This window comes from Acipenser ruthenus, chromosome 8 (genome assembly GCF_902713425.1).
Source record: "Acipenser ruthenus chromosome 8, fAciRut3.2 maternal haplotype, whole genome shotgun sequence".
NCBI classification, from domain to species: Eukaryota; Metazoa; Chordata; class Actinopteri; order Acipenseriformes; family Acipenseridae; genus Acipenser; species Acipenser ruthenus.
The window spans coordinates 44,714,502-44,738,630 of record NC_081196.1 but is presented as its reverse complement, the minus strand read 5'-3'; the positions used below and the strand labels follow the sequence as shown (position 1 = coordinate 44,738,630).

Genomic DNA, 24,129 nt, shown 5'->3' with positions numbered 1-24,129 from the left:
GACTGTATTTTCATTCATTGTTATTAAATCAAACATTATTTAACTAAGCTTTGTGAATAGGGCCCAATATCTGGAAAGTATTTGTGCACACATGTTATGATGCCAATATATCCCTGAAGAATGCCTCTTTCAATACAGCACTGAAGAATGAGACTAACCCATGACATAATCAATAACCATATATTAGATGCTGGACTCAGGGAGCATTTTCACTTTGAGCCAGTGCACTTAAACAAATTGGAAAAGAAGAATTCATTCTTGAATAATGTTTTTCAAATAGCTGTCAGTCACAAAACAGTTGCTAGGACTTGGCAACAACCTGGCAATCTCCCTAAGATAAGTACATGACGACAGTTTTAACCATAGCAACTTTAAGTAAACATAGCAGCAAAAATGAACCTTTGAGGCAGCAATACATACCTGCCAAGTGATGAAGGGTTACGTTAACAAAGAGAAAAGTGTGAATCAAAATCTAGCCTAAAATTATCTTGATTACTAGATGTATATATTTGTTAGGTAATACTATGATTAGTAGATTTTTTTTTTCTTTTGACTAACTGTAACTAGTTATCACATTGTATAAAATCAGAACTAAAATGATATTATTTTTTATGCAGTTGCTGAATTGTATATGATTGTATTATTCCCCAAGTACAACCCATTTCCCACTACACCGTTTTAATAATTTTAAAAAGGTTGCATCTACACTACAGTAATTAACTGTGCCCTTTGCTCTACCGTACAAATATCAAAGTGTTTTACTCATTCTGTTCTCAACACTATTCTTCTTTATTAACTTTCCAGGGTATTTAGTTGACTTTCATTTGAACTGGGGCAGAGAAAGGTGTCCACTGCCCAGGCCTTATCAGCACAAACCTGATTCAATATGGTAACATAATAAATATTTTAATATGTGCCATATAGATTTGCAACATACTGTATCAGGCTGTCACTGTTTTATTGGACTATTTCAACCACCAAGTTTGTTTTTGTTATCATACAAAGGATGCCAATAATTATGAGCAGCTCTATAAATACACAGTGCATGCTGGGTACTGTTCTTCTGATCTGCCAGGCCCTTAGCAACGTTATAGTAAGATTACCTAGTCTGTGGTGAGCACTATTGACTAAGTGCCCTTATAAAGGTTTACAGAGCTATAATAAACTACACAGTAAAAGCATAAAAAAAGTATTGTCAAGCACACAATGAAAGCAAAGAACATGCAAACCTAGTATCTGTATATCATACTGGAAAAGTATGACAAAATAATCCACCATGGTGAAGCACAGTAAATATAGTTTTAGCATGGTACAGTCAATATTACAGTGGGCTGTTTTTATATAAGGTTTTTATTTATCTTTTAAAAAATAACAATGCTCATATAGAACTATATATATATATATATATATATATATATAGTATTTGTACTTTCAAGTTCCTTTCAAACATTATCCACCACAGATCAGGACATCAGTGTGAGTTTTCTTAGTGCAGTAGTATTATTGTAGGGTACAAACTGTGTACAACAGTGACATCTTGTGGCGACGAAAATGTTTGCAGAGCCCAGTTCAGTCTTAAACGAGTTTGTGTATTGCTACTGCCCCCTGGCACCCAAACGAGATGTGACATCAACTTTTGCATTATTGCTGCAATTAATGACTTACGGTAATTCATGGTTTAATGACAGTACTTGTGGTAAAAAATAAATTAAAACAAGATTGTTAATAGTTAAAATACTTATTATGAAAATATTTTCTCTGTTCTTTCCCTGTTTTTATTGCCAAAAAAAAAAGAAAAATCACTATATTAGGTGAGAACCTCTCTGTATATACACAATATTCAAATTATTTTTTTCCCACTCATATTTCTAATTAATGTCTGTTTTAATAATGTTTATTTAGTCCAGTAGTTCCCTGGCTACCTCCATTGTCTGCTTCTCTTTCACACACATACAGGGTGATTTTCAAAGCTTTAAACACGCTTGTTATTGTTGTGCAATTTTTTTTCCATGAACCCATTCAGGACCAATTACAAGTATACCAACAAACAAATCCACACGGGACCTTGCATTTAACATCTCTAAGCTGCTATGAACTTGTTTTACCCTGAACGATGTCTTTTGTTTTATTAAAGACACAAAAGGGATAAAAGAGCTAATAATGGAACTGCAAAAAAAAAAAAAAAAAAGTTTGTGAAAATAAAATTGGAAAAAACCCTAGAAAAATACACCAATCTGATTGGTTGATGGAAAAGCTGCACCAGCCAGAAACAACATAGTAAAAACTCCAGTTCAGATCTACCAAGCTGAACTATTTCACACACAATGGCAAAGCAATGTTCACATAGTTATATGCTGGTTATTAATACAGTTATTCACACTTATTCACATATTTTATTTAATGATTTTGAAAATACAGTCAATTATGTTCATTGTACTTTGTTGTATAATTAAAACCTAATGGTCCGCAATCACTTTGAGGAGGGGAATCAAATGACCAGTTAGCAAAAACACTGAAGAAGAAAAAATACAAAATGTTCAGATAAACTACAACTACACAGAGGCACAGAGGCAATGAAACTTGACGTGTGCAAAATGACTAGTTAATGTTATATTCTGCATAGTATATTATCTGCAGGTGTCAATAATAATAGTAATAATAATAATAATAATAATAATAATAATAATAATAATAATAATAATAATAATAATAATAATAATAATATTTGAATGCTGCAATTAACATCATTATTCATCATTATTCATTACCCACTTAGATACAACTATTTTTTTTTTTTTTTTACAGAAGAGCCTCAAAATAATAAAATAAAGAAATTCAAAAGAAATTACCAAATTTTGTTCAGCTGTTTTCTATTCTGCAGCAAGTGTGTGAAGGGGGCAAGGGATAATATTCAAAATGATGATTGACAGAACAGGAAATTGAAGTACTCATTTACTTTCCAGAGGCACCTATTGCCCTAGTGCGCAATGCCAGTCCCTCTCTAAACTAGTATGCCTCAGCAGCCACCCTGGAAAAGCCAACTTTCCCATGAGTCAAATGGTGATTAATGGCATTTGCTTACTCATTCTAAAACCACTTTGGAACTGATAGTTCAATTCACGGAGTAGTGGTTTTTAGAGGTAAAGCATAGCACACAGGCATTGTTGAGAAAGGAAAATTTCATCATTGAACAAGTTTGTCAGTATCATACATCCCCCACAACGGCTGTTCATTCTAAATTAAAGCAGTCTGATGTATACAAGCTCATATATATATATATACTGTATAAATCAGACTGCTTTAATTTAGAATGAACAGCCGTTGCGCATGCAACTGATATATATATATATATATATATATATATATATATATATATATATATATATATATATATATATCAGTTGCATGTGCAGAATTTTATAGAATATGAATTTGCAATGGGGTGTTAATTTCATTTCCAGGTTGTATCACAATTGGCAAGCGTCTCACCCTTGCGGAGTGACAGTATACAAACCTTTTTGCAGTTACCCATAATGCCTTGAGCTAAGTTGGGTTCAGGATTGAAGTAGCTATGGAATTACTGCCCGTTTGAGAGGCCTAAAATCAAAATCAAGTGGAGATTATTGTCCGGTGAGGCAGTGATCAATCCGGTCCTGTGCATTCTGTCATGTGGTTTGCTGGTTTTAAACCTCACCCTAGTGTCACCTGGAAATGCAATCTTCATCGTGTTTGTTGTTGAATTAATGTCCGATTTATGGCATAGTAATATCTCCCTCTCTTTTTTGAAGAGTAGTAATATCGAGATTACACAGATCTTTTAACACCAGAACCCTGCTGCGTACAAGGTGTTGAGGGTGTCTTTGAGAAGCCGAATCGCTGTGGTGATGGTAACACACACACAAATACCAACGTCCAAAAATAAGCCTTTGAGAAATCTTTAAAAAAATGTACAGTGCAGTCCAGAGTTCACCTAGTTATATATTAATTTTCTTATAATAGGAAACCCCCTTTGTAATTTATAAGAAACTCAGTAGAAAGTGCCTCACATATCAACTTGTTCTTTATGAAAAGGGTACATTTAAATATGTTTGAATTCTAGAAAAAAACAATTTAGTAAGCAGTTTTATTTTAACAGCAATTCTTTCTTTCTTTCTTTCTTTCTTTCTTTCTTTCTTTCTTTATTTATTTATATGTTTGTTTTGCCTAAATCATTGGTTCACATTTGTTTGGGATAATAGGAGAATTACATATTTATCCAGGAACAACCCTTGCAATAAAACAAAATATTTAATACTGTTTAATGAAGAACATAGTGCCAGGATGCACAGTATTACATTTGGCTTTCAGCTTGTCTTTTGGAGGCTGCCTGAGGGTTTGAACATATGCACGTTAATTGACTTTGCTCATTGGACACGGGGCATGGAGGAAGTTCCAAGAGATTATTCTTGACACGCACAGTTGCTTCCTTAAAACCTGAAAAAACAAAGAGTCTGCTTATTTGTGTGAAATAGCTAAACTATAGTCCGTGGGTTACAAAAGTCACCTTGACTGTACAAGAACTATATCGCAATTCAATTTTTTTTAACTTTCAGGCTAAACAGTACTTTAGTAAAGAAAAATTAAAAAATACCAGTTGCATGTGAAGTGTGCCATGAACAAGCCCTCATATCTAAGTGTCACATACAAATTATTTTGATTTTTAGTCCTTTAATAGGGTCGTCATCTGCTACAGACCTGTGAAGAGAACGGGTGTACAGGCACTGTGAGCCAACCAAATAACAACTACAACAGCGACTTCCTCCCAAAAGAAAGAAAAGCAGAACTTAATAACACTTCCAGTTCTGCAATGCCCAGAGGACCAGTGAGAACAGTACTAATTAGGACTGGGAGTTATCTGAGCCTACCAACATAAAAGAAACTTATCACTTATATTTGGATAAAATTGATTTTTGGATAGATGTGATCGAAAAATGACAAACTCTGTTTTAGAGCAGGTGCAGTGACTTTTTATTGTGCTGATTAACAATTGACATCACGAAGATGCTGCAAAATGATCTGTCGATCTTGAGCAGGTGTTGTGACTCTTGGTCTCCCAGTTCATGGCCTGTCATTGACAGAGTGTGTCTGGTTATACCATCTTGCCAGGTTTGAAATTGCTGGCTGTGAGCACCCAAGAGGGCAAGCCACAGTACGCTGCCCTAGTCCAGCCTCCAACATGCCGATTGCATGAAAGTGCTGCTCTCTTGATAGACATGGCATATTTGTTTTTTTTCTGTGATTTTCTTTATTTCTTTTATTCAAGCTTGCAATTCAACAGCTGAAATTATTATTATAATTTATTTCTTAGCAGACACCCTTATCCAGGGCGACTTACAATTGTTACAAGATATCACATTATTTTTACATACAATTTCTTTCTTTCTTTCTTTTTTTTACACATCATTTTTACATACAATTACCCATTTATACAGTTGGTTTTTACTGGAACAATCTTGGTAAAGTACCTTGTTCAAGGGTACAGCAGTAGTGCCCCCCACCTGGGATTGAACCCACGACCCTCTGGTCAAGAGTCTAGAGCCCTAAGCACTACTCCACACTGCTGCTCGGAAATCACTCCATATCCAGTGTCCAATCAACCTTCTCACTAATTAGGTGATTAAGTGCATATGCTTCAGTCATAGTCACTCAAGTGTGTCATGGTCAAGCATGGGGTTTCCATGCAGGTCAATTTACACGTGAAATGGCGATGGGCGTGCACGTTTGGGAGAATTACTCGGGTAAATCAGGTTTGTGGCCGTAAAAAACGGGAAAACCACGCACAGTTTCACATGGAAACCTGCATTTCACGGGTAAATGTTAATGAGCGTGTTAATCCTTAACTATAAATATTGCAAGGGAGCAGGTCAGTTGTTACTGTGGATTCCAAGACGCAGAAACCAGTGGCTGATGGACGATTTTATGGTTAGCAGTGGAGTAGTTCACCTTAATGGTAATGCAGGCGGCCTTTTTTTATTATTGTTTTTTTGCTGTGTCTTGTCTGTCATGTTGTATATATCTTGTGGGTTTACAGTTCTGTATAAAACCACTTACTACGAACTGTGTTATGCATTTGTTATAGTATTAAAGCAGCTGTTTGAGAATACCCTTGCTGTAAAAACTACACTGAAGTTAAACATGAAGAGCAAGTGAGCTGCTTAACTGAATTAATTCCCGTCCTTTTTTTGATCCCAGCTATGTCCAAAGACAACACGCGTCTGCCCTCCACGTTAATAAATATAGTTTGTGAACTGGATGTCATGAGCCAGCTCGATCGCCCAAAACAGCGCAACAACATTCAAGTTGTTCATGCCCTCTCAGAACTGACCAAATAAAATTGCAAATGAACGTATTGATTGTGTTTTATTTCTTTGCATGATTAATATTTAACACAGCAGCAAATTCAACACAACTTAAAAGAAAGGAGAGCATCTCTGACAGCACGAGCTTCCTCAATTGAAAAACAATTTGGTCAAGAGCAGTAAAGCACATTATTAACCAAGCAGGCACAGGGTATTTTGCTTTATTACAGCAGCTTAGATTCACTCGTGTACCAGTTCTCTGCGCATGGAAACCACACGAAGGATGAATGATCGAGTGATTAAAAAGAAATCAAAAACATTTCGTCAGTGTCCATCATTTATATACATTATTTCTTTTTGAAAATACATGTGTTATAATAGTGATAAGTTTATTTTGATGCTCGGTATATATATTGTAACGATCCGGACAATTGTAATATCGTTGCTTTTTTATACAGCGGTATCGGCGCTATGCTGTAGTGCGAGAGGTCTATATAGTCAACCCTCTTTATACCACCTGGTAAGGACCATGGGCAAAAGAGGGTGGCGTTATAGTGAGGGTCAAAAACAAAACAAAAAAAAACACACACACAACCTATGTTTGCAATGAATTCAAACATTTACATTTTTTAGTTATACAATTACAGTATATCCAGGCCATTAATAAAACATGAATCTTTTTTTTTTAAACTACGGTAGTTCTTAACACAACAGTAGGTAGGCCTATACTAGTGACGTTTTATCATCTTTTCCCATCTGTATGAAACATACATGGTTACTTTTGAGGTACAGTTTAAACATAAAAAATAATAATAATAAAAAATAAAACACTCATTTAGTTTCAAATCACCCAAACAACAATTACATAAAAACAAAAAAAGTCAGTTTTCATGTTTGCAAAACTTGGACATAAACAAACAAAGCGTAGTTTTTTTGTTTTTTTTTTTAATTTACTGTGGTTTATAAAAGTCACTTATTTTAGACGAGTCAAGCCGTTTTGAGGTTAAACAAATCGACCCGTTCCATCAAGGTAAGCCATTTGTTTTTATCCATTACAGTTCTTCCAATTGTCTTTCGATTAACAGTCTACATGCAGATTTTTTTTCTTTTGCTCTGGTGTTAAATGTAGAAGCAACTCGCCATTTGTACTTTCCGTTTTGCTTTGGGAGTGGGAGTGTTGATGACATTGGTATGAACGTTCAGTTAACAAAGAAATAGGAATGCGAGTCAAAGGTTAACTGCATAATATTGTTTTAATTGACCATTTCACTGGCACTGAGGGAAACTACAATGCTTATATTTACGTTTGCTTGGCTTGGGAAGTTGGCGGGTGGCAGACAGCGGGGTGGCGATATAACGGGTAGAAATAGCACTGTTTGCGAGCAACTAATCTTGGGAACTCTTGGGAACTCTGATAAAGATACTTTATATAGAATTTGGTACCAAATTTGTTTGTCGTCACATGAAATAGGCATTCTTATTAAGGCTATTATAATTGTATTTTTATTTTATTTTTTTACATTTCTTACAATACAAACTGCAGTATGACTCAAATGAAAGTATGCTAATTAGTGAACCGGCAAAACCATGTTGCATGCAAAGCAGCTTTAAGAACCGCCCTGGAAATATTGAATTTCATCATCAAAGGGTTTAATGAATGCATCTCTGAGGGAAGCATGAGGGTGCAGGTTATTTGCCGGATACGTTGGGTGGGAGGGGGGCTTCAAAGCATTTTATTCAAAACTGAGAAATATTCCTTTCTTTTCAACAGATAATAAAGAGTACACACCTTTAAGTTTAAGATTTTTTTTTATCCTTTCAAAAATGTAAAAAAAATTATGCTCTTAACTAAGCCAATAATATCTACTGTACATAATAAGTAACCTGCAGAGTGGCAACGGTGCTTAACTAGGCAATAGAATTGCTAAATCTGCCATAATACTGTCCTTAGCAACCACCAGGATGAGTGAACAAGCCTCTCAGGTAATCACTCGGTTACCAGTGTGCTGGTTATCATATAGCTGCTCTGTGAGGCTGTGACATGCATGCTTCATTGTTTCTGGTACAACAGGCAGCACCACCGCTGGCTCATTAACATAACCATGAATGGTATTGTTGAAACAAACAACTAGGGCCCACTTTTAATTCAATAAATTAACATTTTGTTTCTTGCAATTAACAGTTTTATTGTGCTTTATTTTAAAAAAAAAACAACAATATGCTTAAAGCTAGTCTAAATTATTCAAACTCAGAAAGATTTAAATTGAGGATGTTGTCGTGTCATATTTTCCATTGTTTTCGCTCAATATCTCACTTGTTTCCCCCAGGAGGAAGAATCGGGCTTGTTCTCACAAGACCAAGATTGTTTTTCACCCTTGTGAAAGGTGTCTTGGGTATTGCATCATACTTAGTGAGGAACACTAATTCAGTAATGGTGTTCCTAACAATGTCAGATACATACCTGCATTAATATTCTTGAAATGGCTATTGTTCATAACAGAGGCAGAAAGTTGATAATACATTTTCATTTCTAGTTTTCCTCTCAGTAAATCCACTCAACGCTATCATATAAATATAAAAATAACATGCAAGAAATGCAACTTCCTCCCAGAGGTACTTATTCGTATATTTAAATAATCCTTTGTTATAAAAAAACGGTTTGAGTATGAATTATCACAGTTATCTGGACTGCCTCACCCTGGCCCCAGTCAATGTACTGTAAGAAATGCCACATTGTTCTATGTGGTATTTGCTGCTGATGTATTTACAACATTCACTAAAGGGGGCAGGTAACAGTTACACTCAAGTGTACCTGCTGCACTTAGAGACAATACATGTTTGAAAGTCCTTAGAGGCCACAGGGGTGCTGTGGCAGGGCTGTTGTCCTGCACAGGTGGGAATTAGTGTTGGTATAATTTGTATGTGGAAATGGGTTAATTGTGTGCCTTTTTGGAGTTGATTTGTGTGATGAAATTATTTTTTACAGACGGGTGCTCGATTGAGACTTGCTGCCTGCTAGGCTTAGTTAAGGGCAAGGGCAGCAAGTGATTGGCTGTGCTGGTCCTCAGTCAGCAGGCGGGCGGGTCTTGACCGAGTGTCCGTCAGTTTAAAAACATCCGGTGGAGATCGCTTGGGGTGACTGCAACGCCACGTAGAGAGGAGAGCTGCGTATATTCAAGAGGAGAGAGTCCGTTCTGCAGGAACGACAGCTACGCAACCCTGAGACTGCAAGCAGTGCTTGCGAGGGCAATGCCCAGCCAAGGCCGTATGAAGCAGCAGGAGTCGTCTTATGGATACCGGCTCATGAGTAGGTTAGTTAGGGGATAGTGATCCCATGTGATGTATAGCGAGGGTTACGTAGTGTAGCAGGTTCCTGGAGCGGGACGCCTCGTTTATAAGGCTAGCGCTCGCCCTGTGTGGCACCTTTTATTTGTAGTTTTTGTACTGTGTTTTATTTTGCCTTTTGTACAGCTTGCTGTATGTGTCCTCTGTGCGTTACCATGGCTGGTAACGTCACATGACCCCTGTGTTTATTTACTTTCTTTTGTATTAATAAATCTTGCGCGCCTGTGCCGGCGTTTCAACTCCACCTCCCATGTCTCTCTGTATTGCTTAAGCAGCGGCTACCCACACACGTGACACGAGCGAGACCCTGTCACAGGTGCTTTAAACTTTTACGTTTTAAAAAGTCACCAGGATGTCACACATGAAACAGAAATTGACAAGACTAAAGAAAAAGAAGAATACATTAAGTGTGAGATTTCAGAGCAGTACCAGGTTTCACTTTAAATATACCACATGTATTAGGTTACACTTAACATCAATAGTGAGTCATAACCTATTTTATGACTGGATTTAGAACAACGCAAAGTGAAAAATAAAAAAAGTTACTATATTTAATTATAAAGCGGCAGGCAGAGATGCTGCTCTCTGATTGGTCAATCGCACATTCCATCCATTGACACATTTTACAAAGTCACCACGGCTGGAGCCTCATCACAAAATAATGACAATTAAAAATTATACCCGCCGATTTATAATAAGGTATGCAGGATATTGTAAAAGTGATGCATAATTATGATGTCCTTTGTTTGGATGTATTTAAACCTGAAGACAATTCAGTCCAGGATTATTATCAGGTTACAGAACTCTCAGCTGTGTTTAGGAGAAACACATTGGTTTACAGTTGCAGTTTGCAGTTTGCAATATTTTTACACGCTTCCTTCCACAATGCTGCTCGTTTTCTGTTCATGATTTGGATATACTACGGTACTCATAAGATACATTATCTTTCTTCTGGCTAACACTCCAAAGTCGAGAAATGTTAAATGGTAAAATAAACCTTTCCACTTTTTATAATATATTATTATTATTATTATTATTATTTATTTCTTAGCAGACGCCCTTATCCAGGGCGACTTACAAGTGTATAGCTGACAGGTTCATGCAATAGTTCATTTTCTGTCCTTTTTCAGTTTCTGAATAACAATAGTATCAACGTGACAGACTTGCCACACGTTATTGGTCATTCTTCATATATATATATGATTCGTTTATGTTGTTATCTGGCCTCTTGCTGCCTCTACCATGGTTATTTTTGAAGCTCACTGATTAAACTGTAACTGCTGTAAATATGCATTCCTGCACATACAGAACAACTTTTCTAACCTCTATGCTTCCACACACATTCCGATTCAAATTTTAGATTTATTGCCTGGTTTCCTGGTGAAGTACTGTACATTTTCTTGGTTGGACAGCCTGATATATCTTCTTCAAGAAAACAATTTTAGTTGATTATTTCTTACCCCTGAAGCTGTATCAATCACTGAGTAAAAATGTTTTTAAATGTTAATTTTTGCAGCCAAGTTGTATATCATGTTAAAACAAAAAGCAATATTGTATGCTGAGAAAAGTTGTTATTTATCATTTTTACTCACTCAAGATTCTGGTTAAACATTAATATCTTATGCTAGTTAGTTAAATAAATACATAGATGTCTTTATCAAATACCAAATTTAATTACATTCATGGCTGTGGGGCACACTCAGCTAGATAACACGAATAGTCACTGATCCAAATCTTTAAATTAAAGCCTCCTTCACCTCCTCAATGATGCCTTTCATTTCTTCTACTCCACCTGCAGGACACCTGAAAAGCTCATCTATTTTGGCTGTTCAGTAGAAGAGAATTGGGGTAAATTACTTGAGCAATTCTATCCAAATGAGGATATTGAATGTCAATTTATTTCTGTTTTAATTTTAATTGTTTGCTAGCCAATCAGATCAAACCAATACTGCGCCCCATTAATATTTTGTCGTGCTATTCCATCAAAACTTTCAGAGGCGCAATACAGTGTATATGTGTTTTAAAATTAATTCTTAATTTTTATGTTTGTTTGCAGTGGCATGTGCCTGATGTGTGTACAGCAGTGCTGTATAAAGCAATCCTTTTATAACTTTACCTATCTATATTTGCATGGAGATTTGTCAATTTACTATGCTTTACCATACTTGAATGATTTGCCACGATGTACTATGAACCATGCTTTACCATTAGATTATGATTTTTCTTTCTATATTTTAATACTATACACTTTGCTATGCTTTTACCATGGTATACCTCGGTAAACTTTTATAGGAGGGGTGGGTCATTTAGCACTGAGATGAACTCCCTCATTCCCAATCAAGTGGCCACACCTTGTAGCACATAAAGTACCATCAAACCTGGTGTCTTTCCACAGTGATACACATGCGGTTTGCTGACGACCCTTGAGGGTGTATCTAGAATTAAGCCCAGCTGCCACATTAATTTATGCCCTCCTGAGCAGATGCTCAAAAAAAACCCCAAAACAATTTACCCAGATAAACAGGTGACACAGTTATTTTGTCATTTAACACTTTCATATTTAAAATTCTAAAATATCAATATACTTATCTGAGATAGGCATCTTTGTTAGCTTTCACTTGTCTAGGGCTGCGATGTGAAACAAACAGTGACTTAAAGGCACACATGAGTGACAGAGCTGCTCTGACAAGGATGTAAGGCTTGAAGCAGATGACAGATAACAATTACATTTGATGTAAAACCATCGCAGGCAACAATTGGTCCACCAGGTCCTTTAGAACACACAGAGAACAAAGGTTCATAGTCATGTGGCTGCAGAGCAGTTGTTGTTAGGCAACAACAGCAGTAGAAACTCTGACAAGATTGCACCTCTGGAGGTGTTAATGCTAAAGGAGGCTTTCGCTAACTCAACAGTACAAAATAATTTTTGTTTTCAAATTAATTTTTGTTACAACTTATATGCTTTGTTTCATCTTATATGTACAAGATAAATTAAAACATTGAGGGCCATCTAGTTTTTGCAATTGAGTTGGGCCATTAAGGCATGGAAACAACATAGCTGACGTGAGTAAGGATGACAAAGCGACACAGTGTTATTAGCGTTGTCATCAATACAGACCACGTCTCTCAACTTGGGTGGCTTTGTTGACACTCACTTTTAAAGTCACAGATAATGAGCACTCACAAGGCCTTATACCTGGTAACCTTTTATAACTACGTGTAAATATTGAAGAGAGAAATATTACATGGATTGAAATGTGTCTTTGCTTACATTTCAATCCAGTGGTGTACTGTACTGCTGTTATTGACAGACTGAGCTCAAGGTTCTATAAAAAAAATGGTTGTGAAGGGGCTGTAAACAGGGTATGAAAGTAATCCACGTTGAAGAATAGTCTGTTAAAAATGATATATATATATATATATATATATACACAAAACATCTGTGCAATTCAGCCTGAAAAAAACACTAACTCAAACTGTTTTTTTCCTTTTTCTCCTATTTCCCCATGCAGCTTTTCTCTCAGTGTGTTGCCTGCAGAAGCGCTGAGCGTCAGGTTACCGCAGCCAGCCAGAGTAAGTTTAAATTTCCTTCCTGTGTACTGCTCTGAACTTTAGTGAGACAAATAACTTTGAAGAGACGATTCTGATTGGTTGTCTCACCAAGTTAAATGTAGTATTGGTCCACTTCATAAAAAGCATTAAATATTGTTACTGTATGCTCACACATGGGCTAAATCATGTTTTGACCACTGTGATTGATGTATAGTGACATGTGTCTGTAACAGGCACTCTCAGTAATAGAAAAGGGAAACATATTGACAGCCTTTACATGTAACTAGTTAAAGTGGCCTTAAATGATGCTTTCTTTGTAGTCTATAAAGTTTCATTATTTAGTTTAATCAAGTTATCATTTTTTATTCATTTAGATACATTTGAATCACTAAAATCTAGGTAAATTGAAAATACATGAAAATGCAGTTTAATGTGCATATACTATATATTTATTACAATTTACCATAGGTAGTATTTCTTTTTAAATTGCATTACCATACTTGCCTACTTTTTTTAAAATTTAGAGCCAATTATTATTGTATTTATTTTTCTCCCAGTTTGGAATGTCCAATTATGTTTTTTCTCATCACCACAGCGGGTCCCCACACAGCAAGGACGTTCTGAGGGCGTGTGAGCGTCCTCCGATCTCACAAGCCTAAAGCCAGAATTGCTTTTACTCTGAATGTGCTCAGTGTCTGGCCAGTAGGGTTCGCTGTTGTGCGATGAGGAGAAGGAATACCTGCCAGTTTCCCACCCCCCACCCCGGGAGCGTCAGAGTCAATGTGACACCTCCTTCGGAGTCCCCAGCAAAGTCTGGCCTCTTTGCACAGCCCGGAGGCGAACCGGTGCTTTCCATGCTGTGTGACTCATCCTGCTCTCCCAGCGGCAGCGCTTAAACTGAATGAGCCACACGGGGACCCCTCATACTTGCCTAATTCTACCATAGTTTTATTTGTCTTCATTGAACATTGCCATGCTTTTACAAGTACCATGGTGTACTGCAGTTTATTTTTATTCTAAGCAGGGGGTGTCCAGTTGTAGCGTGATATCTTGGGTACATTGTGATGTTCTCGATCAATTTGTGCTACATAGGCTACATCTAGTTTGAACTTGCTTTACCTTCTGTACCTGGCTTTTTACATAACAGATCTAGTGTCTAATTCATTCAGACATGTCTTAGCTATTCTGCCAATTGCCACACTAAGAATAGGAAGGAGGTCAAGCTTCCTTCATAGAATTTTGCTGATCAGCTACTACTGATAGGGTTATAGGGTTAGCATATTGATTTTTTGTGGGCACACCAGAAAATAAGTCAATTTGATTACTCCACATAGCTGTGTGGACATTGTAAATTTAATTAAAGCTAAAGTGAGCCATGCATTACAGCTGACCAACCCAAAAATACTGTAGTTCTCAACTGTATTCCATAAAAAAAGTAGTGCAGTCATGACTCTTCTGTTAATTGTAGAAACAGTGCTGAAGAGCAGAGAAGTGCACTCACATCTCATTGCACTCTACCCCATCTGTATACAGAGCATTTAACTGCAACCACCTGTGCTTTTGTGAACTCCCTGAAGTACAGGACTGAAAGACAGTTGAAAGGGAGTAGATGTAGATGCCAACTGAAAGCCTGAATGTGGAGATTGTGAGGTGGTACAGGATATCTTAAAATAAAAATATCCCAAACTGTTAGCAAACATTCATGAATATTTTGATGTTGGGAAACATGTCAATAGATTGTTTTCAGTTACAGTAGTTAGTTTAATGCCTGAGATAATACATGTTCTTACAACCATTTTCTACCTGATTTGAAATTTGAATGTCATCTCACTGCTGCAACCCAATTTCTGACCATTGGGACAGAAGATCTACAGACTCCCTCCATTTCCACCATCAAGCCAAATGCCACTTTTCAAACCTAGGCAACAAATGTTGCCAAGCTACTGAATCTTGGAGGCGAGGCAAATTTTGTTTTCCCAGTGGGGCTCCGGCCACGACTGGCAACTCAGGAGATTCAAGCCCTGTGGTAGTACTTTTACTAGATGAGCCACTGGGTCCCCTTTTCTTATGAATAATAGATAGTTATATTCAGACTTGTCCTTCGTATGTAGGACTGATTATAAAAATATATCAAAGTGCAGGTTCTAATCTAATTCATGCTCCACCCACTTGCACTTTGTTTTGCACATATTCTGCTGTATGTCCAGCTTTATTGAAGAAGCTGATGTTAAATGTGCCATAGAGTTCATACGTTACACTTCCAGTTTCCAGTGCCCATGATGGCTTTGTCCCACTTTGATCTTGACTGTAAGACATTGCTGTATCTCATGAATGTTCATATGTCATTCTGAATGGGAGTGTGACAGGGTAGTGTCACGGTCAAGCTGTTACCAGCTGGTAGAGACTCAGAGACACAGAAAGCTGCCAGTTCAGCCTTAATGCACAATTCTAATTCACAAATACAGTACATACAAGAAAAAAAACAACACATTTAACAAATATAAATGACACAAGGGCCAAAACAAAAAGTCTACAAAAACTCACAGCCATAAAAGCAACCCAGCAACCCAGCAACACAGCAACCCAGCAACCCAGCAACCCAGCAACACAGCAACATAGCAACACAGCAACCCAGCAACCCAGCAACCCAGCAACCCATACCTCCACCTCTATAACCAACATTAACTCCAAATTAACACCTGTGATCACCCTTTTTTATACAATTTTGGCTGGAGCCTAATTAATCTTTAATTCAATTTACGGCTCCAGCCACATACCCACATGTTTTGACAGGGAGGAATTTAACCCCCTCCCTGCCAACCCATTATGCACCCCACAGACACACACACACATTTCAACCCGGCAGGGCTTTCGCATTGCCACAGGGACTCTGCATTACATTTATTTAATACATTTTCAATAAAACATTACATTGAAATTAGAGTTCTACTGAGGTTCCCAGGGGAACTTCTTCAAAGATAGCTGATTCCTGGATGCCAAACTAAAACAAAATGGACACATACGGTACAAAAACTATTTCAGGGTGTTTGGGTAGCTTTATGAGACATTTAAACATATGGTTCAAATGCAAAGAAACCTTTAATAAAAATGGTTATGATAAATTTAGACAGAAAAGCAGGTAATAAAGCAACAACTTTATAGACTTGAAGGACAGAGCCTGTGTTGATAAGATCAGTTAAACAGACAATAGCTAACGAATAACCCTCCCTGTCACTCAATGAACTAATGCAGGTGCTTAGTCCTGCTTATAGAATGTCTGGTTACAAGGACCTCATTGTAACCCCATGCGTGGTCTAAGCCAGTCAGGTTGTAATGCTGCCATAGTTTGAAAATCCATGCCAGAAGGTAAGCTGGCGGGTCGAAGCAGAGGATATTTATTATTATTATTATTATTATTATTATTATTATTTATTTCTTAGCAGACGCCCTTATCCAGGGCGACTTACAATCGTAAGCAAAAACATTTCAAGCGTTACAATACAATTATCCCCCACTGGTGATGACATCTACTGCGAAGGGGAGATAGCGGAGGAGATTGTACGTGAGTCACAATTACACTTTTGCATATAACTGGAGAACTGTTTATCCAAGTGTTGTGAAATATGGTATAAACATTATTTAGTTGAAGTTATTGAAAATATTAGATTCTGCATCTGTTGATTATGTCATGGTCAACACATTTTTAATAATACTGGTAAATGTAATTTTGAATTTACAGCCGTGATGGGTGTATTTTACTGACATACGTGATTCAGTAGTCCAATGCTTCAGACCATACAGTTCCACAGTTATATAACATATACGGGTGTAGTTCTGTTATTTACCTTCTAAATAAACCCACAGTCCTCCGGTTCTTCATCATACAAAAACACATTTTCAGTTTATAATAGCCACAGTCCAATTACCTAGAAAGTAATACCTGCAGTGTTGGGTAATAATGATTAAGTAAACTCCTTTAGGTTTTATTGTATTGTAGAAAACAAGAAAACAAGCTTGTAGCTTGTCCTGGATATAAAAGGGTTACATTGATTTCTGTAATGTAGAATGTATCTGAATTACTGAATGCTGATTCCAAGGAGACTTTCTTCAAACTTCCATTACAATAAGGGTGTTTCACCAAAGCATATACTGTATACTAAAGATTTTCAAGAAACTCAAAATTAGGAGCAAAACATTTGTGTGTTCAAAAAAAAAAGTTTTATTGCAGGGTATATAGTATGGTACATCTATAATTACCTAACTGGGGAATGGCCACACCTGTGATTGTTGGCAAGGACAGATTTAACCCCATCCCTGCCAACCTTACATTCCCACACACTATTTACACCAGCAGGGCTTCTGCCCTGCCACACATGCTTATAAAAGACAGCTTACAGTTTTTGTGTGAGAAGAACTATGTACTGTTACTGCACTTTTTGCTGATATCTGCCAAACAAGAACCAAAAAAAGAATATTATACACAAGAACCATTCAATTATTTTTTGTTACAAACCTCAACTTTATTATCCCTGCTGGAGGTGGAGTCCCATGCGAAAGGGGGGTGGAGGCGCTTGTATTTAAATAATGTTAATGTCACTTCACACTTTTTTACATACAGTATAGCTAGAGAACTGCTTATCCAATTGACATGAAAATTTGGTACTGTAATAACATTATATAGCTATTGTGAATATGAGTTATTATATGTACATCTGTATGTCACACTTAGGAGGCTGTGTGGTCCAGTGGTTAAAGAAAAGGGCTCATAACCAGGAGGTCCCCGGTTCAAATCCCACCTCAGCCACTGACGCACTGTGTGACCCTGAGCAAGTCATTTAACCTCCTTGTGCTCCGTCTTTTGGGTGAGACGTAGTTGTAAGTGACTCTGCAGCTGATACATAATTCACACACCCTAGTCTCTGTAAGTTGCCTTGGATAAAGGCATCTTCTAAATAAATCTGCTAAATAAACACTTACATATCTCTGGAGAATTGCTTAGAAAACTGGGATTAAACAGTTCATTGATCACTCTTAATTTATTCTATTCTGTAATACTCTTTTTCACCATCATTTTGAATATTTAGCCGACGCAGGGGAAGTTTATTACTAAAATGCTTGTTTTACTGCTGTAGTATTCTTAGTATCCTCTGTTCACACAACCTCTTGGTCACTTCCAATGAGACTGTCTTCGACAAGCCCATTCACAATAATGATGCCACCTCCAAGTAAAACAAATGCAACTGCTCTTACCGGCATATATCATTCCAAGCACAATTTGAATTCTTGTGTAAGTATCTGCTACAACTGATTTTTAAAATCAGTCCCTTTGGGAGTCACTTCAAATATGTAAAAGCAAAGTTACAGATGTATATTTTAGTCCAATGTCATGTGGAGGGGGATTGGAAAGCTAACGTTACTGGCATTGCATGATCATGTATAAATTACTGTAGAGTGTTTCTGAGGCCAAATAGTGTTGTACTGCATAGAAAAACAACTTTGCACTGTAGCAGACGTTTTGTGTTTGAACTTTTCAGCACATACTGTACTGTAGGGATCTTCAAACAATTTGAAAAGCACATGCTGTACCTGATTGCCTTACTATATACATACTGAGACTGCATATTGTATTATTAATTATTATGAATTAGTCATTTAGCAGATGCTTTTATCCAAAGCGACTTACAGAGACTAGGGGGTGAACTATGCATCAACAACTGCTGCTGCAGAGTCACTTACAATAGGACCTCGGTTTTACGTCTCATCCGATGGACAGATTTTTAGAATTGGTAAAGTTCCACAAGAATTATTCATGTAATGTTTGATGGTGTGTTTTAGCTGTTGTTTTTTTTCTATGTGTTTATCAACTAGTCTGTTAGATAGGGCCTTATTAAGCAGCAAAATGGAACTGGTTTAAACTAATTAGTTGTCATCCACCGGAACGTGTAGATTTTGGACAAGCCCTTCATTCTTCGATCAAATACATTATATATTAAAATGTAATATATATTTTACATTTTAATTGATTTGGTAATGCACTGAGGTCAGGTTTGGTCTATGGGAATTAGCTTAGTCATAATCTATGAATGAAGACTTCAGTAACACACATAACCTTCAGTTAGATAACAGAATGACTCACAGTATCCATATAGAGCAGGACAAGCAAAATGTGCAACACCTTTTACAAACACAGCACAGTATTCCAGTGTATTAGGGTTTTTGTATACTGATAAAATTTAAGAGGAACTACAGTACAATCTAGTAAAAGCAGTCTTAAAACTATATGGGACACTGCAGCATTAAAACTTAAAATAAATATATTACAGCAAAATGTCCTGAACATACTGTAGTTGCCCAGAAGGTCCAATGTGTATCTTCTTTTGCTGTGTCTTTATTTTTGAATGTAAAGCCTTTTGTTTTCTAAAGGATAAAAGCAAGGATAAAATTAATAAGATTGACAAGGTTATTGTCAAGGGCTTTAATTTAGTAATGATCAAGTCCATTAATCTTGCCACCACACTATGAACGCACTTCCTGTGCAGCAGGTATTAGGACCCCACATAGATCATAACCTGGCATGAATTAGGGAGCATTAATTAAAGCATTAATATGTAAATCCAGCTGTGGTTTATACCGGTCAGGGTGTAAATTGATCAGATTGTCTCCTAAGTGCATCTGTGGATGTGCAATGTATCAATTCATGTCTTTTCCCTGGCTGACTCTCTAAGTGGGTACACTCAGTTTAAATATTTGCATATTTGTGTTTTTCTACATTACATACCTGGTGAAAGAAGCATCAATCCACAACATGGACACATAGGGCCTGATTTTTAAAAGGGGCAAAATAAGAACTAGGTCGCTAAGTGATTTTTAAAACCCTTAAAAATATAAACAACTTGATTTAGGTACATAAATCAGGTATTAAAAATCATTTCGCGACCTAGTTCTTATTTTGCCACTTTTGAAAATAAGACCCATAATATCTTTGCAATGACAGCATTTATTTTTTTCAGAAACAATCAGCATGTCAAAATAGGTTCTAAATAGGTTCCAGCCACATAACACTATTACCAGCAATATTGACGCAGTACTTGCCATCTCGTCACCTGGCTTCATTTCATTAATTAGAGCCGTCACTGTAGGTTGGATTTAAGTCAGGTTTTGATGTTCCATCATGTATCCGCTTGACATTATTCAGAACGCCTTGTTTCCATCTGTCACTGGGATTTGAGAACTATTTCAAACCAGTGCCTTTCTGTTCCATTCAAACAGTTTTGAGATAAGACTCCCATTATCCTCAGTTTCTTCAAGAGCACTGATTGAGGAAGTTACCTCATGAGTGTCCAGTAAGAAGAATACAAGACGTGGGTATAAAACCTCAGACTGCAGATAACAATAGGTAGGCAGAACACAAAGGTAGTCAATAGAATTTATAAATCGTAATTATACAAAAACTTCATACATAGATATTTTTACCTTTGTGTAACGTCCTGATTTAGATTAGATTGTAGACTGTCAGTCCCAGTTTGATATTGGAACTAGATGAGACTGTTTTATTGATTGGTTCCATGGTACAGATTGAAACATGGCATAAACTAGTTCTGGGTAATCTGTGGGCTATGGCAGAGTAGCACATAAACTATACAGTATAAGGATATTACCATCTAGGTAAAAAGGCATTGCTGATAGTAACCACCAAAACTGTAAGATAAGTGGAGAAGGGAAGACCTCATTGTGCTTTGTTCAGCTTCTTTTTTTTTTGTTCTTTTTGTGCATGTGGACCATGTTTGTAAGACTATTTTAATGACTGTTTTTTGAAGTGTTCTCTCTGAAATTAAAAAAAAAAACACTTCAAAAAGGAGAATAAACTAACAAACCCTTGTTGAACAGTTAAAATGGGTTTAATGAATTGCAAGCTTGATTGAATTAATCAAAATGGGCTTTACACCACATTCCTAACGGTTCTAAAGTGTTATGATTACGTGCCAATATTTCATAGCTGGAGGTGCTTTGAGTGAAAAGACTATTATCATATCCAGGGCTTAAATACTGTAGACAGCTGCAAACAAATTAAAACCAGCGATGCTTTCAGTGGCTTTCTATTAGCAGCTGTGTAGTATTGTATTATAATTCATAACTAAACTTTTTTTTTTAAACAAAAGCAGTCAAGAATAAAATCGTTTTTAAACCACCTTGTGGTTCTGTGCGAGTATTTATTGATATAGTGATATACTGTATGACACTAGATGCATAGACCTGAAGATGAAATATGAAAAACGTGCAATAAGAAACTTTCAATTTATTTTTTTAGTGTGTTCAGTGAGAGCAAACCGGTCTAATAGTTACAGCAAAGATCTGTTACTGTTATTGAAGAGATAAAATAATTAACTGGCAGGTACTTTGAAATGTTTCTGTTGTAGAAATCACAATTGCACATAATTATATAAATTCAGAACTACTGTACATTTGTACATGCAGTGTATTACATTAGCAAATGTGTACAATTTTAGAATTTTTAGCAATCTAATTGCTCCAAGCCTTATTTTAACCTTTTATATATGAATATTGATTTTATACACATTTTTTAACCTACAGATGCACTGGTTGTTTAATGACAATACAGATTGACTAAACATAATATTTAGAGTTACACAATAGTTCCATGAAAGTACTCCGCAATGCTCATCCATTCATTGTACACTGTATTTTTCTAGTGTGCAGTTTTGAAAGAAAAACGTGTTATAGCAAAGATGTATTTTCATTTTAAAACACAATATCTGGTACTACACAAGGTTAAAGAAATTCCTGCTTAAGAAATTCCTGCTTACAAGCCTTGCTTGACTGTCTTGTACTTCCTGAGTCATTTCACCTGGAGAGTAAAACTGTCCCCACCGCCTAACTGGCTTATTTCCTGTCAATAACCAATCAGATGCTTCCCCTATTGATTGACATGGTTTCAGCCAGTAACATACTTTGACCCAGAATACACTGCTGAAGTGAAATGATGAAGGAAGTGCAAGTGCAAACAGATATCCCATAAATAAAGTATAGAAATTGAGCGCATCTTTTACCCTGAAGCAGTAGCATATACAATGTTTTAAAATCCAAACACATGTGTGCTATAATATGCGTTTATTTAAAAATGGCACATTTGAGACCTATGTAATTTTATTTTTGTTTTTTATTTAACCTTTATTTAGCCAGGCGAGTCAGTTGAGAACAAATTCTCATTTATAATAACGACCTGGCCAAGAGGTTTGCACTACAGCAGAAAAAATAAAATAAAATACAGCACAATACAATACAAACATACGAATTCATATAACTTTTTTTTTTTTTACAATAGCAGTTAAAACCTGATAAAAATCACACAATTAGCAAGCACAAATATCAGTCAACAAAGATTTTAAAATACGGGTAAAGGCTTCCATGGAAAGAAAGCTATGCAACTTTAGCCTAAGTTGCAATGCATTCCAGTCTCTGGCTGCAGCGAACCAAGAGTTGCGACCAAAAGCTGTAGCAATCTAGACGGCACCAATTTAATCAATTCATTGGAACGTAAGTTATAAAATGAGAAAGAGATTTGTAGTGATTTCTGCAAATAAATAGGAGTAAAGAATAAATGTTCTGTAAATTAACAAATAACAGTGAGTCAGACGTCTCGTGTATAAAGAAGACCAGCTAACCAGGGAGTAAAGATCACAGTGGTGAGTGTGATAAGAAGCACCAGTCACAAATCTTATAGCAGAATGATATAGGACATCAACCCTCCCAAGAGCCTTTTTAGAAGCCATTTTGTAAATTACGTCACCATAATCAAAAATGGGAAGGACGGACATTTGAACTAGGGTGTTGTAACAGGGCGAGGTGCGGAGCGAAGTGAACGTGTGAAAACGAAACTAAATTAAATTATAACATACAGGAACAGTGACAGCGACTGCCCAGCCTGACCTGTATGGTTTATTTATTATTTATTGTTGATTTTGTGTTTGAGATTTGTTTTTGTTTACTCTTTTATTTTGCTATGTGAGTGCCAGTGTTTTTGTTAAAATATTTTATTTATTTTTTGCTGAATAAAAACGGCACAGCCAATTCTTTCTTTTGAACTGCAGTATTGGTGTCAGTTTGTTTTCGTGCCTGCTTCTGCCGTGACGTCACCACTCGGCCACCCTGTCACAGGTGTACTTGGTAGAATGAGTAAAACAAGACTTGTTACGATATAGAAACCCAAGTCTAGATTTGACTTGCGCTTGTATAGTATCAATATGTGTATTAAAAGTTAATGCACTGTCCAACCAAATACCCAAATATTTGTACGTTGAGATTTGCTCCAATTTAATCTTATTGAGAGTTAAAATCTTGTGGTTAACGTTACAGATTCTACTGTCATTTTTTCTATTAAACATCATAAATTTAGTTTTATCAGTGTTCAGCAGAAGACGCAGAGCAGAAAAAGCCTGCTGAACACTGTCAAAACCAAGCTGCAGATCAGACACAACTGAAGACATGGAAGAGCCTGCTGAGTAAAGAATTGTGTCATCTGCATAAAGGTTGATAAAAGAACTACCTATGACCTGAACCATATTGTTTAAATAAATAGAAAAAAAGAGTACATGCTATGAAACAGTGATCGCTCAAATCCTGACAAAAGACAGCCGATTGATATTTCAAGGGAGTGTTAGTAAGCATGATATCAAGCAGAGTTGACTTGTCAGGTGACTTGATATCAATTCTAGTAGGTTCTAATATAACTGACACTTAACAATGTCATTAGGTTTAACCATATCCCAGTTTAGATCTCCCAATAAAACATACTCTGAATTTAAGTAGGGAGCGATGAGTTCGCTAAATACAGTTCAGGTGTTTGCCGGGGCTGAAGGTGGTCTCTAGCTGCCAG

At 36.5% G+C, this 24,129-nt stretch overlaps 1 protein-coding gene across 1 annotated transcript in view; it reads left to right on the top strand.

Annotated features, from left to right (window-relative positions):
- LOC117406964 (fibroblast growth factor 14) overlaps positions 1-24,129 on the top strand; it is a 214,184-nt gene that overhangs the window by 1,644 nt on the left and 188,411 nt on the right. Inside the window, exon 2 of the mRNA XM_034011456.3 lies at positions 13,196-13,256. Coding sequence (XP_033867347.1) covers positions 13,196-13,256 — 61 coding nt within the window. The remainder of the gene's footprint in view (positions 1-13,195; positions 13,257-24,129) is intronic.